We start from the raw sequence: 18,502 nt of genomic DNA, 5'->3' as shown, positions 1-18,502 counted from the left end.
TCTCGATTTATTGCAATTACATAGACACCCTTGACTGTAGGGAAATAGCACGGGTGTTACCAGTCTTCTAAACACCCCTTAATGCTCAGATTCCCGTTAGGACTTGGCAAATTCAGCTTGAAGTGACGGTGCAAAGGTAGCTTTTAAAAGGCATGACATCTTCCTAGCCATCATAACCCACTGTTACCCTATTGCTTATGTGACCTTTTCTGTAAGAATCCCATCTTCACCTTTTTACCTTTCTGGCAGATAAGTGTTTTTGATGATGACAATAAAGATACCGCAAAGCACTTTTATTCTTGGTTGCCCCATATGGGCTGTGCGTTTGATCCGAACGGCCGGCGTTCCAGTCAGATTGCACTATCAGATGGAGCTGGCTCTATTTCCTGCATTATTCTTCCTGGCTGTACCACATTATGCAATTATGTTTGCATTTAAACCTGAGCACTTACCTGTAATGATGCTGTAGTCCAGTACATGATACATTACAGCAGTAGATAATGCATACAGATAGGCTAAGAAAGCATGTTGTTGATGTGCTAAAACTAAACAGGACATTGCATTTGAAAGTGGACTCTGAAAGCTCGCAGATTAGGCTGAGCCATTTAAAAAGCTTGCATTACTGAAATAACAGCCGTACAGGGTGAAACCTCTCCCTGCTGGGCAGGTACAGGATTGAAAGAGCAGTGCAGGCTTCCCCAGTACTGCCCTTCAGTCTCCATCGCAGAGGCCTGCCACCAGCACTGCTGGTTGCTGCCACCCACGTCTGCAGGAGCAGGATGGTCTCACCGGCTGCTGGGAGTCCCAAATCCTATAGCACAACGTAAGTGCGGGGTGATGATGCAGCTTAGGGAACAGACTGTGCCTCCACTGCTGGCCAAGCCCCTTACACATGCATTACACCTGCTCTTATCCCTGCAATGCAGATGCAGCCTTAGGGAACAGATTCTGACCAGCTGGTTTGCATTACCGTGCTGTTGTGAACACACACTGCTATACCGTTGTAGTGAAGTTAGCTGGGTTGTTTTAGGTGGTGCTCAGTAGGTGGACAGCAGAACCTGGCTCCCAGTGTTGGGGGTGATGGTTATTATTAAAGCATGCCAAGGCAGTTAATCTCTAACCTCCTTTAGGACTTTACTTCTGGCAGATAAAGTGAAGACTTCAGTAACTTCTCTACCTCTAAGCAGGGTACCACGTCAGAGCAAGGGTGCAGATTTTAGAGAGTAATAACTTTCAACACTGCTGGACTGCATCAGATCCTAGCCTGGGAGGGAGAAAAGCTGTATAGCCCAAAGAAATTTCTTTGTGCCCATTAAGGTCCTCCCTCTCACATGGGGAACCTACTTCAAAAATACATTTTAAACAGGTGAAAATGATCAGGTAAAATATTTTGATGAAGCTGCCGCATTGATTCAGCAGAAACCAAACCTGGTGCAGTCAGCTGTGAATTTTCCTTGTGGGATAATGAAGCAATGCCCTCCTGCTACATAAGGTACCAGCAAGCACATCAGTTTTCCCTTGAACAAAACAGGGATGGCAACTTATAGTTTTCCTAGCAGGTCACTCCTTCCATCATGTTCTGTGGGTCTGTGGATAGAAGGAGCTATGGCTGGGCGAGTATCATCCTATTTGTTTGAGAGAGGATATATAGGTGATAAGATTACCGTAGCACTTACAAAGCCTCTTACCTTTCAGTTGGGTGTTGCTTAAAATGTTCTCAGTGGTAACAGATGTTTCAGTGGAGAAATACTGTGATGATAATGAAGTATTGTTCAAGGTATACCTGAACCTCTTAATGAAATAGTGAAAAAAAAATTGTAGTGGAAGAATAGAAGAAATGTGGCCAGTTACAATCACTTAAATGGCCCTGCCACTTTGGCTGAGGTGATGTGGACGCATATATGGCAGTATCAGTGTTTGTCCTTGGATTGTGTGGTTTTGCTGTCTGTATGCTTTATTTTATGCATCGGATATACCAAGTTGTAGCCTACATGCAGCACTTTCCCTTTTCAAAACACTTTTTAGTCTTTTGCCTGGTAAATCACTGCAAACCCCTTGTATTCCCTATGTCCCCATAGGAGCTGTGTGAAAGTCAGAGGATGGATCCCACACCAGTGCTCTGACTTCCAGCCCACCCTCGCAGCTGATTTGGGACTATCACAAAGGTTTTTTTCTCTTGCCTGATCCAAAAACCCCATCATCATCAGATCTCCACTAACATTGTTGGGGTGGACCAGCTTCATTCCTCCCACCCCATTTACTGTAGCGCTCATTCAGAAATCCTTCTTGCTGACACGCAGGCACGTAATTTGTTTTCTTTTCCTGCAGGTGGTTGGAAAATTGTTAAGCTAATCTTTGTATTTGCAATATTTGCTTTCCGATTAGTTAAAGTCAGTCAAGATCATTCAATTGTGAGACAATATTTGCACAGTGCATACTGCAGAGCCCAACACAGTCACCAGGCTTGGTTATTCCACTTGTGTAAACAACTCAATGTTGCAATTTTCTCATTACCATTAAATTGCCATTTTTAATTTGTCTCAGAAGCCTTCATCCTTTGGAAAACCACTGGTTTAGAGAGATGTGTAAATTATGTGTGCCCTTTAACTCTGCTCTGGAAAGGCAAAACCAGTCGTGCTATATCTAAACTAGAAGATAGCACTGACTTCCCCAATGTGTTTACCCACACAGGATTTTCATGCAAGTTAGGCTTGAGATTAAAATACTGCACTGGGATAGCTTCCACTGAAATAAGCTGTCTGTGAATATCAGGCCATAAATGAACATTAGGAAGGTTATTGTGAATTAGCAATGAGTCACCGTAGAGAAAAATTGCATTTTGTGACACAGGGCTCTTCATGCACTCCAAGACATTTCCTCTACGTCCAGGGTGTTTTCCTTAATATTTGAACTTGAGATTTCTGATTCTCACTTGGCCTCCCACCATAGCCCTCAAAAGACCCTGAGAAACCCAAGAACAACACTTCAGGACTCACATGAGTGTGGTAAATAGACCTGGACCTTCCCATGGGTCTCACGGTTTGTTTAATTATGGAGTGGCTTAATACTGCTCATATCCCCCTGTGACTTGCTATTTTACATTGTATTTGGGTGAGTTTTGTTGTCTGTGTATAGAAAGTTGACTCGTGCTATATCTGGGACACGCAGCCCCTGACAACAGCAATGTCTTTTCAGTGCCCTCCCTATGAAAGCACCATTAGATCTAACTAATACTCCATGTCCTTAATTAAATACCTCTGGTGCAAAGAGCCTTACCTTCTGTGCTTGGAAATTGCAGTGATTACTCCCCTGCTGGAACAGTCTTTTTTTGGTAGTTGTTTTTTGAGTGGTTTCGCTGGTTTACTTGTTTGGGATTATTTTTTTTTTTTAAAACAGGAATTAAGCTGTTTCTCATGCCATTGTCCAGTTGCAAATTGGCCTGAGACTGACTTGTGCCATGGGCTCTGACCTCCGAAACTGCCTACTCATTTTTTTTCTGAACTAATCAGCTAGATGAACTATTTACAGTTGGCTTTTGGGTCTTCTCACTGCTTTTGCGGCTGCCCCTGTCTGAGTAATTAATGACAGTGTGGCTTGTTTATGGTCTTGACTTACTAATGCTGTTGGCTGCAAATGCATTTTTACCTCTGGGACGTGCCAGTTTCCTGGTTCTAGTCCCACCTCACCAGCCCAGGTCAATTTTTTGTGTGTAAACAGATTTATCCTGTAATAGTTGGAGAGAGACTAGGGTCATTCATCAGTCCCATAGAGAACATGCCCAGCCAGATTCTTCCCTTCTTATGCTTGTGCAACTCAGCAGAAGTCAGAAAGATTCCTGCAGGACAGCTAAAGTTAAAAAAAAAAAAAAAAAAAAAAAGAAAAAAAAAAAAGGAAAAAAAAAAAAAAGGAAGGAAAACTAATTCTTTCTTCTAATTCAGGATACAAGCAGTCTCAATTAGAAATAAAGGTATTGGATAGTGCACCTCACGTCCAGCCACATGCCCAGCCCTGATCCTTGCTGTATCAATGCTTATGGGAGTCGTTAATGAAGGAACTGCTATGTGGCTCTCTTAGGTAGTATAATACCACCTATATTTTATAGCCTGAGTAAAGGGTAAAGAGAAGTTACATAGCAACAGATGATGCAGATAGCCAGAAAAATATAATCTTATGGCCCTGAAAAGGCTTTTTTGGGTTATATTCCAGGCCTGTTCTTGGCAATTATGACAAGCGTGCCAATTCATAAGGAAAAAAACAGTTTGGTCTCCATCTCCCTCTGGAAACCTCTTACAGACTCTCAGACAGCCATGGATAGTCACAAGCATTCTGCTAATTTCCAGTCTTAGGTTATCCATAGCTACGGTACTTCCAGTTATTTTTTTTTTTTGGTGATAATGTTGTCTTTTGGCATAAATGATTAATTTTTTTCCCATTGTATAGTTCTCTAGATATCTTTCCTTCCTTCTGTTTTTTTAATGTGTGTAAGGCCACTTCCTTAGTGATTTGTGACTCGAACACAACCATTCCTGTCATTTTTTGTATCATTTATTTCAGAAACTGGAAGCAGACGGTCCCATTATCTAGCTACCTTTGTTGCCCAGTTTGGTTACCAGTGTCTGCTCAGCTGGGTTAACCATAGGTGGTCTCTGCCATGACATGAATTGGAGGGGAACTTCCTTTCATGCCTCCGGATCATTAGTAAAATTCTTCACTGTTTTGTCAGGGCAGTTTGTACCAACATCTAAAAACTACCATGCTATTACTCATTGCTGAACTGTCGTCAGGGACTGTGTTAATGCTGGCACTCAGAGAAGAAGGACCTCAGTGGTCAGATCATGTTATTTTCAGGATCATCATCACATGGATTTGAACTAGGTGAGAAATTTCTCAAGGTCTGAAGCTGATGAACTCCTAGGAGCCAAGAGGCTGTCTTTTCTTTGAGGGAAGGTTGGGAGAAATTAGAGAAGTGGAAATATGCTCCCCATTTTGCCATGTTCTTCTTTCAAAGGACTTTCCAAATGGAACCAGATTAAATAGAAATGATAGAGGTGAATGTGGTGCTTTTACTAAGAGGATGGAAGTAAACCGTCCATTGCAAACTTCTCCAGAGGTTCTCCTTTTGTTACTTGCTACTCCCTCACATCCAGCTTAGAAAGCTCCTTGGAAATGCCACAATTAATGGCAAAGTTGGAGTACTGTAATGAAGTGCATGTAAATGAAAGACCTTTAAGGGGTTGCTGATCACATTTTAAGATCCACTAGATTGCTTTGGCACTCTGATTTCCAAAAAAATTTCAATACAGGTTACTTTACTGTTTGAAGGCAGCTTCTCTGAAATTGCTGCATGGGCAAGAGAAACCCTGCAAAAACTGGTAACTCTTAATCTCTGTCTTCTTTGCTTTTCTGTAGTGAAAATTGGCCTTTTTGGAATGGGAGGGAAATTGCCTAGAGTCGAGAATGGTTCACAGCGTGCTGGTTTACAGCTTTTCCCTGCCAGTTGGTGTTTGTTTGCTGCGCTCCTGTAATAAGCAGTAGAAGGTACCCTCTGTACTGAGACTGCTTGGAGAAGCCTTGGGAACTTCTGCATTCATTAATAGCCTTGACCAGTTTCAGTTTGGCCATTCTTTGGTTTCATAGCACAGCCAACTGAATTCTACTAATTTCTGTGTGGAAGTCTAAATCCATATATTTGTCTACAAAATAAGGTGTTGCACTGTGCTGTTAGTAGAGAGAATATTTTTTCTTGCTGCTTATACTTGGTTTTGCACAATGTAAGGTATTTGCTCTCCTCTTTGGGACGACCCTATTCCACCTTTCCCATGAAGCTGTACATATGTCTTCATTCTCTCTGTTAGCAAAATATTTATACACTGCCAGGAATGAAAAGACGATTGCAAAAGTCCTCTTTTGGTTTTGGTTTATATAGAAAAAAGGACATTTTTTACACTGAGTGATGAAGTGCATGCAGGAGACTGTTCTTATAACAGCAGGATGAAAGAGTGTCCTATCATGCTTGTCTCAAGGATGCTGGTTATACAGAGGAAGACCTATCCATGCCAATTGAAATTCTAGAACTTTACCATTGTGGTGAGCATTTTTCAGTTAATTTGGCAAAGGGTTAGAGGCCCTACAAGCAGGAGAGGTGGGGAATGATGCCAAGAGAGAGGTTCAGCTTCTTTGGGCACAGGGCAGCATTCTGCATTCTAACTCCACTGACTGTAGCAAATAACATGCATTTGCATCCCTTTCAAGTACGTGTAGGAGGGAGGAGCCTGCACCAATTTGTCTGTTTTAATTATAGATGTTCTACCCACCTTCCTAATTGCTCCTTCATTAAGAAGTAGCTTGTTGTTTCTTTTTTCCCTAGGAGCTAAAAATAATCAACTTTTGTTTGTTTCTGTAAATATTTTTTTTTTTTTGCCCTTGAGGAGATAATTATTTCTATTGTTGCATGAACATGGTGGCCAATACAGGAGGAATAATTAGAGCAGATGGCTGAAAATACTTCCCTTGTAAAAGACATCTAGTGTAAAAAAATACCTCCCCTCCTCTTTTGTCTCTTCCAAATATACGTTTTTCTTTCCTTCAGGTAGATGAGGGTTGGGTGGAGGTGTAAATCTTTTCCTGATGTATTAAACTGAGGAGCTGTCAAGAGTTCACAGCCTGGAAAGTGAGCTCCCTGTATCCATCACTGAAATTAAAGTGTTTTCAAATGTGGTGTGGAGTCCTGGGTCTACGGCATGGGGAAATATACGCTGTACTCCATCACTTAAAATGTTAACCTTGTCTCTCCGTGGTGACTGAGGACAGGAACACTTGCTCTCTGTACTTGCTGGTTAAATGGCAATCTGTCAGCACCAAGGAAAAGGCTACCTTGTGGGTGTCGATCTCTGCTGTGTCCGCAGCATTTGAAAGCTTTGCTTGTTTGTGGCTGTCCACGCCAGGAGAGATGCACCTTCTTCCTGCTGGAGACCACAGAAAGCAACCGAGAGAGTTTCTTGCACGTGCAAGCAGGTTGCTGTTGTGCAGGTGCAGTGTTGTGCTCCGTGTCTTGGTGGATGTGTCTGGGGAAAAGGATAAAGCTGGCTACCGGTGGTGGAGTTGGTTGGAAAACCCTCCTGACTTCAGATGTCTCTCCATGGCCATGTTGCAGATAACCCTCAGCTGAAACCCACAACCCAGAAGAAGAGAGAGTGTTGAGCACAGCAGCAAGCAGAGCCTGTGTTTAACTACACCACTGGTTCTTGGTTTGGTTTTAAAATTTCTGTCTTTTTCTGATCAGAGGATGAGGGTTCTTGTCTTGGTGTCTGTAAAGATTGTTGCAGTCCTCTTTTTCACACCTGTACTCTAAAAAAAAAAAACCCACCTAACCAAACAAATTGTAAAGTTACCACAAAGTGAGATCAAATGATCTAGACTGTGTCTAAAGAGGAGTTTCTCAACTCTCTTAAACCCAAAGACTACCTTGCATTTTGGGGAAGAGGGAGTTAAAAATCACCGGATAAACATGTGCAGTGTTGGCAGAATGATCGTTATTTACAAAAATTTAGATGAAACGTTGAAGGAGTGGTCACTTACAATCCCTTCCCTTTGTGACTTGTTTGCCAGCCTGTGTGGGAATGCAAGTATATCACTCTTATTTATGCATTTGTTGCAGTTGCTGCTGCTGTTTCTGAGCCCTGGTAGTCACAGGCACAAGCTGAGAAACTGGTACTGAGAGATCGTGTCCCCAAAGGCTGACATAAAGGCAACCTCAGGCTGGCTGACAACAGCAGTAGCTAAAAACATAAAATAGAAAGAAATCTGCCTGAAAATGGAAAAAGAAGGTGCAGCAGGGAGGAAGGGGATAATGTGCTGACTTACAAGGAGCTTGTGCATCTTTTATTGTAGGCTATTAAAATATTATTTTATCTTTACATAATTCATTCATGGTTTTGGAGCTCTAATGGGGAGGTGGTTGATACACCCCAAAATTAACCAGTGTCATACACAAGCTACGGGCTTGGTACACAAGGTGTGGGCCTGAAATGACTTGCGCGTGAAACACACCAAGTGGGTGTCAGAGGTGGGAAGAGATTGCAGGACTCTACTCATTGAATTTTCATGTCAGGTCCCCTCCCTGGTCCTTGTGCTCTTTGGTACCCCAGGAAGAACAACTGGCTCCTTAGTGATTCCCATGTGCTTGTGATTTCCCGCCCTCCTGAGGTTTCTGCCCATATTCTGCAGGCTTGGATCCCTACTGAGGTAGTGGCATCTGCTGTATTGGATTCAAAACGTGAAATGTTGCCAGGGTGGGTTTCCTATGGATGTCTGATGTGAGGTCACATCCTGCAAAAGTTTGGGTGTCCATTTTAAGTGTTCAGTTCACGTTATACTGGTGTCCTTTGCGAAAAAAACAGAAGAGTCTCTTGCCTCAATCTAACTACTGATTTTCCTGAAGCTTGCAGGAATACAGCTCTTTGTGATCTCACTCCTTCTGCTAAACCTAGTTGAAGTTTGCCATGTTCAAGTGTAATCACTGACAGCAACACAGATGCAGAGATGTTATGGTCTCGTATGCCCTGTTTCCTCCAAATCATCTTTCCAGCTATCTGGTATGTGCTGGAGCCAGCTGCAGCCAGCCAGCTCCAGCTTCATCATTCAGGGCTCATTTTATGCCAGCTCTTCTTTCCCCCATCCTAACTTTCAAGCTCGCTGCCATTTGTTTTGTCCCGTGCTGAAGCTGGAAAAAGCACAGGAGGAAAATGCCCACCGCCAACTGCCGATGAGCAGCTTTCCCTGGCTCTGCGGGTTCCTCTGGGTTCATTCGACAAACCGGCACGGGATGGGCGCTCAGCCATGACCCTGCCGTTTGCAGCTGCTGCTGCTTTTCAGTCTTACCGAGAAGTGTTTAAATTAAACACCATAGGTCAAATGCTCGGTGCCAAGCAGGGGAAAAAAAGGAAAAGGAAAGAGTTTTTCTTCTATGAAAAACCAGTGAGCTGGATGTTCTTATCCTGCTTAGCTGCAGGCAGAAGGAAAGGAGATGGGGTCTCTGCATAATGAAGGTGTTTAGGACACGGCCATCCTGCCCTTCAAGAAATAAGGTGGCTGTCTCACTGTTTTTTCTTTGGAGTCTCAGGTGAGTCAGTTCATCCCAGCAGTTGTGTGACCATGCTCAGCCTGCAGGGCAGCAAAGTCGCCCATGCCACCCTTGGCATGCAGAGGCAGTGGTGTTTGGTGTTTGCAGGGTCAGTGTGGGTTACAGCCTGTCCTGTATTGATAACAGGGCAGCTAGACAAGACAGTCATGATGACCAAGGAGGTTCCCTAAGATCGCATGGAGGGAAATTAGCAGGACCAGATGAAAGCATGAATTTCTAGAGCTGTGAGTCTGTCACCCAACCTGCTTGACGAGGGATGTGCAGTTAGTTTATGTGTGTATTAGTTTGTGTTATTGTACTGTGGGGTGCTTAACAGGAACTGGACATAACCACCACCATTCAGCAAAGGACTTAACAAGTCCATTACAGTTGGAAATTACACTGTGCTTTCCTCCCAGAAAACAGGGACAGGGCAATCACATGGGATTCACAAGGTCCAGGCAAACTGTACTTGTGATTCAGGACAGTTGGCCGTTTCACTAGCCTTGCACTAGACCACAACTTCTTCTTTCAAAGATCTTATGGAGGTGCTCTTTCAGCTTAGGGAAGGGTGTAGGACTGCAAGAGAAGGATCACCAAACAAAATCTTCTACTATGTCATTTCCTTCCATCAGTTCAATGTCTTTACTCAATTACTACAGAGCTGCTTTCCCCCTAAAACCCCTATACATTCTTCTACGCCGTGGTAATTTAAAGTACTTTCCTTGAGCAAAACTCCTTTTCTCTCTTCAGACAGATTCTTTAGATCTATTTTCTCCATGATAATGCAAGGATAGTGCAAGTGATTATAAATACCTCTTGGTCCTGTGTTATTAGTTGGTGTTAATCAGTTTGCTTTTATTAAAAAGAAAAAAAGAAAACAAATCAGAAATCACTTGATAGGTGCACATGCAGGTGGTGCACATGGCAGCAGACTAAAAGCCAGGCATCTTCTCACTGGAAACCTTTAGTTACAGACTGGGTGAAATGACAGAGATCTTTATGATCTTGGCCAAATATTTTCTGCCTCTGTGTAATCATTCTTGGCTAGGAAACCTTCTTTTGCACAGTAAACTCTGTCTTTGTTTAGGTTGGTGGTGTAGGGACTGCCTCTTACTGTGGACACATGTATCATCTAAGTAACAGAGCACTTGGTTTCAGCGTATTTATATATTTTCTGAGTTACATTCTTAAGATGCTTGATAGTTCTTAGTTTCCCAGATGGTTTCAACCATTTCTTGTGCCTTGAGATCACTGGCATGTATGAACTACTAGCTTTTATGCCAGAGGGTAATGGTAGAACTGAATGGGTATGGAGTCTTCTAAGAGGTCACAGCAGAAACCTAGCATGAATAACTTAAACACTGATGTTATATAAAGAGAATCTTATATGAAGAACTAGGGTGTTTTCTAGTTAGAAAGGAGAACCATCTTAAAAAAAAAAAAGTCAAATTCAGAAGAGGAGTTTATTTTTTTTAGCTCTTGTAAGACTTCTACCAACAGTTTACTAAGTTTTTGGTGCTAGCAAGAACAACAACCTAGTATATTCCTTATGCCCTTGCTTTCCCATTAGAGTTAATTGGAGGCTTCTAAGTGACTTCAGAGGGTTAGAGTGATGTCAGAGTGACTTCAAGCCATTTAGCAAACCTTCTCAGCAAAACGTTCTGGTGGATCCCACCATTTCACAACTGTTTCACGCAGTGTTTTGCTAGCAGCATTGGTTTAGGTTGTGCCACACAGGAATTTATGGAATTTGCAGTTTTGTGCTACACTTGGCTTAATAAGCAGTGCAACCGGGAAATGTGTGCCTTTCCATGAACTGTACCCTCTTCTGTCCCCTGCTCTGATATAAAACCAAGTTTAATTAGCTCCTTTTTCTGTGGATCTATTGTATGCCCTTGTATATTGTGTATAATCTTGTTCGAAGCACTGTCAGTGAAGAGTAATTCACAGCCTCTCTGGAAAGACAGGGGGTAAAGATATCTGTCCTTTCAGCTGGAATTTTGTCCTAAATCTCTGAAATATATACATATATGTTTGCAAGTAATGAAGATGAAACTTGCCTTATTAGATTTAACAACCATGGAGGAATTGTACTCTTTGTAACAATTGTGCACAGACAGCTTATCTGTACTTCTGTAATGATGAAGTGGTTCACTCCTCTGATGCTGGGGACTTAGTTCTCCAGATATTTTCATTGTATGCGTGTTAATTCAGTCCCAGGCTTTACTCTAAATTGAAGCAAGTAATTCCTTTTATATGACAATCATAGAATGGGACAGGGGATAGAAAATACCAGAATCCATACCCTACAGACAGGATGGACATAAACCAGTTGTATCATTTAGCCTGGGAACCAACACCCATTGCCTGGTGCAAATAATTAGGACAGTAGTCACTATATAATAATTATCTGACTGCTCTAGGTGCTATGAGAAATGTTGTATAAAACATGAGGCACATAAAGCTAAAATTGACAATAGCACAGTCGAAAGAATAACTATCATAACACCACCGGTATTGATTCACCTAAACCGCAGCTCTGGAGCAAAAGCTTTAATGCACATGATGTGCTCTGACTGAAAATGGAGTAACTGTATTTTGCTGTTGTATTGAGGTTATTCTTTCCACTGCTGTTTCAGATTAGCACAACCCAGTGAGGACCACAAATATTTCCATGTCTGGTTTCCCCCTCCTCTTCAGATGAGTTGAGACTGGTTTTGTTAGTTCATGTGTGAATCCAAAGAATATGTTATGAATGCCTATCTCCACACTTGCGCACACATGTCCATGCAAAAATCTGCACACATTCCTCAAGAAATCAGTCAAATCTTCACTGCAAAGTGCATGCTTAAAGTTTAGAGGTAAGGAGAAACCATGACTTGAAACAGGCAGACGACATTTTGCCATTGCTAGACATGAGTCAGTCTATTTGCTGTTTTCAAGTTAATCAGTGTTTATTTGGAACTGATGTGCAAGCCATGAAAGGAGAGGTGATAATAATACTGGATAAACTGAGAGCTAAAAAGGTATTTGAAAGGAAGAATATCTCTCTAAATGTGGATATGTGGCAGGAGAGCCTTTGAAAAATCCTGTAAAGCAAACTATTTCCCATCTAGCTGGATGTTTTAATTCTAAACTCTTCAGGCTATTTTTATGACATTGCCAGGAATTAACGTGCAGTTCTGCTTTTCGGGAGGCAGAGAGAGACACACACCAGGAAACCTGCGGACATTCTGCAGCCAGACCTGCAGCAAGCCCCTTGTTACCCAGAGCAGAATGAGACAAGAGGCAATCCCCAGATTGTGACAGGCATTTCCAAAAGCCAAGAACTTCTCCAACCTCAACATCCCTCCATCCCTTTGCTCTACGCGGAGTCCCATGGAGAAAGTAGCCGGCATGGCGTTAGCATCTCCTACGCCGCGCTCTCAGCAAGCTGGCTTCCTGAAGGGTGGGAAGGGGTGAGTTTTGAACCTCTGTGGGTCTTTTTTTTTCCAGCTTGCCCTCCAGTTTTGTGGCCGATGGGACGAGGACTCCAGCTGGCCTGCTGGCCACCAGCCGCGAGGTGGCGATAACGTCACGATAGAAGAAGGTCGGACCCTGCTGCTGGGGACCACCACCACCAACCTCAACCTGCTGCATCTCAAAGGTCTGCAGAAGGGGGGGGTTCAGTGCTCTTGTTCCTCCAGGGCTGGAGTTTTTCATGGTCGTGATCTCCCCTTCCCTTGCCCAGCTCCTACATCGAAGGAGACACCTGGTCAGGCAGGCTGAGTCTGCTCTCAGTAGATACAACAGGATGGTAGTGGGAGACGGGGGAAGAATTTAATTATTATGTATGCAGAAGGCATCGTTTATGCTGTTTCAGGCATAATGACAATACAAGTAGGAAGGTTTTTTTTTTTTTCTTTTTCTTTCCCCCAGCTACTGAAAGCGCTGTTATCCTGAGTGGCATTCAGTGATAACGGCAGTGCTGATAACAATAATCAACTCTGTTTTGTTTGGCATCTTTGAGGCAAGCGTGTTGCAAAAGCCTTTACAAAATTAATGATGTTACAGAATTACAGGCCACAGCCACCAAATGTAATAAATATTCCAAGATCCTAGAGCACGGCTGGTGGAGAGTAAATAACCAAGCACAATTATTGGGGGAAACACTGGGTTTGCAGAGTTCACGTACCCTAGGGTAGACTCAACATAGGTGTCAGGAGGTATATCTCTGTCTCAAAGTAAGAATTAAAATTACTTGTAATTCAGTGCCAGAAATATTCCTCCCTGGAAATTAGGCCCTGGTTGTGAAAACTGTTGTGCACATGCTTGGTATTAAGTGAATGAGTTGTTCTGGTGAAATTGCTTGTTCAAAGTTAAGTCTGTGTGTAAGCCTCTGCTGAAATGGAGCTCAAAAAGTGGAAAGAGGAGTTTTTATATGTTTAAGAACCTGGATCTTCTTTGCTGGTAAAAATGATTTTTTGTTAAAAGGATGTTAAAAGTACTAGTTTTTCATTGAGATGATGATGAAAAACATGCATTTGACAATTATATTTTAATTTAACTTTGAATGATCATTCTATAAAGAAAAGACTTCTCAAGTTTATCCCTATTGTGAGAACATTTCCAAAAAGGGTTGAACTTGCTCACTTTAGGTTCAGAGATTTTCAAGAATTGCTACACCAGGCATCATTCCTGTTTAAAAAGAAAAAAAAAGAAAGTAAGAATTTGAGATTAAAAAAATGTGAAATGTTTTAGTACAATTTTCTTCCCTCTTTCCCCAATGAAAATCCTAAATCCACGTGTTGCAAGAGTCGTCTTAACCGCAGCGTGATGGTGAAATATAGTAGAGGAGATAGGTCAGATCCCCAGATTTCTGACACTTTTGGCTGCAAATCTGGATGAGGATTTTGGGGCTCAGTCTCTGACTTTGTGAAGAATTGGGGCACAATATTGCAGCAGAAACCCTTTGAACTTTGGGCCTACTCAAAGGCACATTTGATCTATGAGTCAGCACTCATGAAGCACTCAGAGATCTGACTGAATTTAATGAAGTTTGGAGCAGTATCTTTATGGCTTTGGCTCATCTGACATTCAAATCCTTTCTCCCCTTTATCATATTTTCCAAGAAGCTTGGTTTATAATGTAGATTCAGTTAGGAAAGCAGCATTAAAATATTCTAGATGTTATTATTTTCTGCATTGCTACATGCCAAACATAGGGACCACACATTTCAGAAGCAGAAACCTACATGGTAGTTGTTTATCTGAGCTTCACCTTTGCTGAAGTTTCCTTGTTGCATCCACCCCCACTTACACGGGTGGTAGTAGCTGTTTAGTCTTGGACTTGGAGTCAAGACATGCTGAGATCTACTCTGATCTGAGACTGAGTTGGATTCATCTTTCTTAACCTTGCCTCTCTTTAAGTTGTTCAGCACAGGGGAGTTGTTTAGGCTCCTATATTGACACAAACACACACCACCAAAGACTTGTTCATCTTGGGTATTATAGATGATACTCATCTTAAGATGAATCACAGTTAGGTAATCCCCTTAGAATAGCAACTACGTGATTCTGTGAACATTTCAAATAATTGCCAAGCTTACCCAACTGCGAGATGGGCATGACAATAAACCCGTAACCTGTAGGTGAGTGTAGTTATGTGCTTTGATTGAAACATCCCATTCCTATTCTAGCTGGAGAGTTTTTCTTAGTTGGAGTTGGAGAATGGGATTAAATTGTAGTTCTGCTCCCTTTGGCTTTCATGACTCAGCATCAGGCTGTCTGTGCACTCACAAGCTGAAAATATAACAGACTTTATGGATGAAAAAACCTGTAATGCTACTGAGTCCACTCCTCTGTAAAGATACTGTATTGCCTATTTTCTGGTGCTGTATCCAGCAAACCCAACACATGTTTACAGGCCCTTTTCTTGAAATTCGCCTTTTTTAGGACACCGTGAGGATTTTGAATACTGCCTCTGTGGTGTCTCCTTATGATGATTCCAATGTTGCAGAAATTGGTTAGAGAGTATTGTAACAAGGATGTCAGCTATGTGTGCAGCCTTAAAGTGACCCTGCTTTGGCTGTATTAACATATAGCCAAATACATATAGTGGTTCTGGCAGTGACCAGACTGTCTGGACATAAGATCTGGAGGCCAAAGCAATAGGAAAATAGAATTAGGCATCTGGGTCCTGCTTACTGCCATGAGGGCTCAGCAGCTTCTACTTCTCCCTCAATGAGCAGAGCATGAACACGTGGTTATTGGCAGCGGAAAGTTTAATACCCAGACTGTGCAACTGCTCAGACAATACTGATGGGGGAAGAGATACAAGATAGACAGATTGTTGATAACTCTGTAAATTCAGCAGATTGCAGTTATTTTTCTAATCCCAACATCACGAGTATGGAAGTATTTATGATAATCCAGGACAGATGGAAATTTCCTTTGCGCAGAGCTTACATTGGAGTAACTCCTTTGTGTTTGATGGGTTGATACCTCAGACATGTGCTGTTGCCTTTGTCTGAATTTATAGAGTTTATAGTGGATTTATAGGGAGGTCTGGAGGCCAAAAAAGATGCCTGGTCTTTCAGAAGCACCTTGGGGATGAATTTTGGGGTGACACTGCCAGTATACCCTGGTGGGGTTGAAGATCCCCAGTTGCCTTTGCAATGGCAACTTTGAGATGGCCATCCTTGCAGGCATAAGGGAGAAGATTGCTTTAGCCCCTACTCTAGAAAAGCCTCAATATTACGTGTCACAGTTCATCCTCTCACGTGTAGGCATTGCTGCATCCTGGCAGTCCTGCTGAAACCAGCATGCCAGTTCCCTCTTCCATGGTCAGACACCAGGTTGAGGTTTTGAAAATGTTTGACCCGCTTCATCTGCCTCTAAAAACTGTGCACCCAGTTTCCAAAATACCACAGCTAATATGTTTTTTGTTTTTTTGGTTTTTTGGGTTTTTTTTTCCCAAACTACGAGATCCCAGGAAAAAAAAAAAAAAAAAGACAAGCCCCAAAGATACTCATGACATTGTCAGCTATTATCAGATTTTGAACCCATGTCCAAAATGCAATGCTTATCTGTCAATATTTTGGATCTCTTGTAATCCACGCTCAGATCAGGCTGTGGCTAGAATGGTTCCTACAAGTACATCTGGGGAGGAGAGAAATCCAAATATTTATTTTGCTTGACTTTTTCCTAAGCTTGGATGCTATTAGCAAAAACCATCAAATATTAGCTGATATACCTTGCATAAGTAGTTGTCAAATATCTAGTGCTTCAGTCACTGCTGATAAAGACTGGGTTTGAATTTGCTGAAAGAAGGAAAAAGCTTTTTCCCTCTGTTTTCCTGTCTATGACATCAACCAGTCCTTAAACTGAGTTTAAAATCCCTTGTCAGTAGGCATGGTTGGAAACTGCTTGTGTTGCCGTGTTTTCTATGCCATTTTGCTCAACCCATTTGCAATGTGCATTGTGATACTTTTTGCAGGCAGTTTCTAGTTCATATTTTCTTTTTTTAATCAGGCAGAGACATTACAATTAAAATACCGTAAAAGCGATTCTGGCAGTATTGCAATAAGCATGTTTTTTAATTAAAGAAAGAACATGGGATGTACAAATAGTACCAGCTAATGGGAAATTTCATCCAATGTATTTTTTAATTGAGATTTAAAAGGAAGAAAAGTCAGCCCTATTTCTCCCTGTCGCTGTGTGATATTTTCCTACGTTCTTACAGTGAGGTGTACCAAGTCTGCAATAATTACACTCTCAGAGCCTTAAAGTCCCAGACGTTTTCATGGAAAAAAATGAAAGGCATCAGTTGTTTAATTTGTTAGTATATTTTTTCACAGGAATTTGGTGTTATTCAGTAGAGTGCAACTCACAGAGCTGGACATTCCTGGAGGAAGGGTTTTAAGGCCCCAAATCTGTAGCAATTTGATGGGTTTTTTCCATTCTTCCCCCAGCTGTAAACCCTGGTTCATGTTTGGGTATGGGCTGCAGGTTTCTCTTTCCCATCCTGTTTCAGATGGGCTTACAGCATGTGCATTAGACTCCCAGGGCTCTCGCTTGCCAATTAAATTGATTTTCCTCAACTTTGGCAGCTCTGGAGACTCCTCTGGGGCATTGCAGGATGAGCAGATCAGTGGAAGTTAATCCTGGCCAAGGAACTGCACACAGGTCCCGCAGAGACCGGGCTGAAACCCGAGGTAGCACCATCCCCTTCCTCTGCTCGCTGGCATGGAAGGAGGGGACATACCCTTTTTGGGGAAGAAGATGCTGCCTGTAACCATGGGATGGCAAGATCTGCTGAGTCTACCTCCACCTGTCCTGGACACTAATCAGGCCCTCATTACTGCAGCAGCTTCGTCCTGTTAGTAGATCTGTCCTCACACTCTTTTATGTGGTACAGAAACACAGCTGTTGAGACCTGTGTAGGCTAGGAACCGAGGCCCAGGTCTTCTTAAGGTTTGTAAGGGCAAATAAATACCTTTAAAGACATAAGTCTGTATCATGAGCCCAGAATTGCAGAGGAAGCGTACTGTATAACAGGATTGCACTTCAGTTTCTTAAGTTTTGAAGTATCCCCTCTTCCTCTGATGGCTTGACAGACTGTGCATTATGATAGTTTTGTTGTAGGAACAGGCTATCGCTAAGACCAAGATCCAACCCACTGTGCTAGACACCAGGAGAGAAACCCGATCTGCAATATCTTTAATTTCAAATGCCAGAAATCACTTGAAATGAGAAAACCGTGGGTGGAGGGGCATAGCAAGTAGCACTCTGGTCTAATGGTCACCCAGGCAGGCTCTAGGTGAGCAGAAACATAATCCTGCTTACCAAAACAGTGCTGCTGTGCCTTCCCCAGTGCTCCCTTCCCTTCCCGAGGGTGAAGCACTTTAGGTGTGTACATTACCTGTAGACTTGAAATAATATCCCAGGGACGTATTTTTTCATCACACCTCTATGTGTGATGCTTACCATGATGCCTTCATGAGGCTCACCTGGAAGCTTCCTTCATTAGATCCTAGATGATGGGCCGTGATACGTGCTGTCAAAGCCATCTAGGAGTGTCCATACCTCTTCCCCACCAGGTTAGCTCTCCTCTTGCAAATGCATAAAAGGTGTTGCTAAGTGTCTTGGAGGCTACCTAAGAGCTGAAGAAGTAGAAGGAGATCTACCTACGGCAGCATCTTCTGGGCTGCTGATCTGAATTGCCTTTGCCTGGCTCCTGTGCTCTAAGGGAAGAGCCCAACCAGCTTACAAGGGAGCACATGCTACTTGAACAGATGGCTGTGAGCGCAGCAAGCCAGAAAACACAGGCTGGTTCCAGTTTGGGAGACAATTTCTGTCTGAGAGTACTCAAGCAGCTGCCGGTTCCTCGCCCAGGGAC

The 18,502-nt window shown here is 42.6% G+C and overlaps 1 protein-coding gene across 1 annotated transcript in view; it reads left to right on the top strand.

Moving 5' to 3' along the window:
* PKHD1 (PKHD1 ciliary IPT domain containing fibrocystin/polyductin) overlaps window positions 1–18,502 on the top strand; it is a gene marked incomplete at both ends in the record, with an annotated part of 265,493 nt that overhangs the window by 73,871 nt on the left and 173,120 nt on the right. The window contains one exon of the mRNA XM_082305891.1: window positions 12,620–12,770. Coding sequence (XP_082162017.1) covers window positions 12,620–12,770 — 151 coding nt within the window. The remainder of the gene's footprint in view (window positions 1–12,619; window positions 12,771–18,502) is intronic.

The sequence above is a fragment of the Platalea leucorodia genome (assembly GCF_965183815.1).
Source record: "Platalea leucorodia genome assembly, chromosome: 3".
In the NCBI taxonomy this organism is placed as follows: Eukaryota; Metazoa; Chordata; class Aves; order Pelecaniformes; family Threskiornithidae; genus Platalea; species Platalea leucorodia.
The sequence above is the reverse complement of the archived record's forward strand: the minus strand, read 5'-3'. Positions and strand labels throughout refer to the sequence as shown.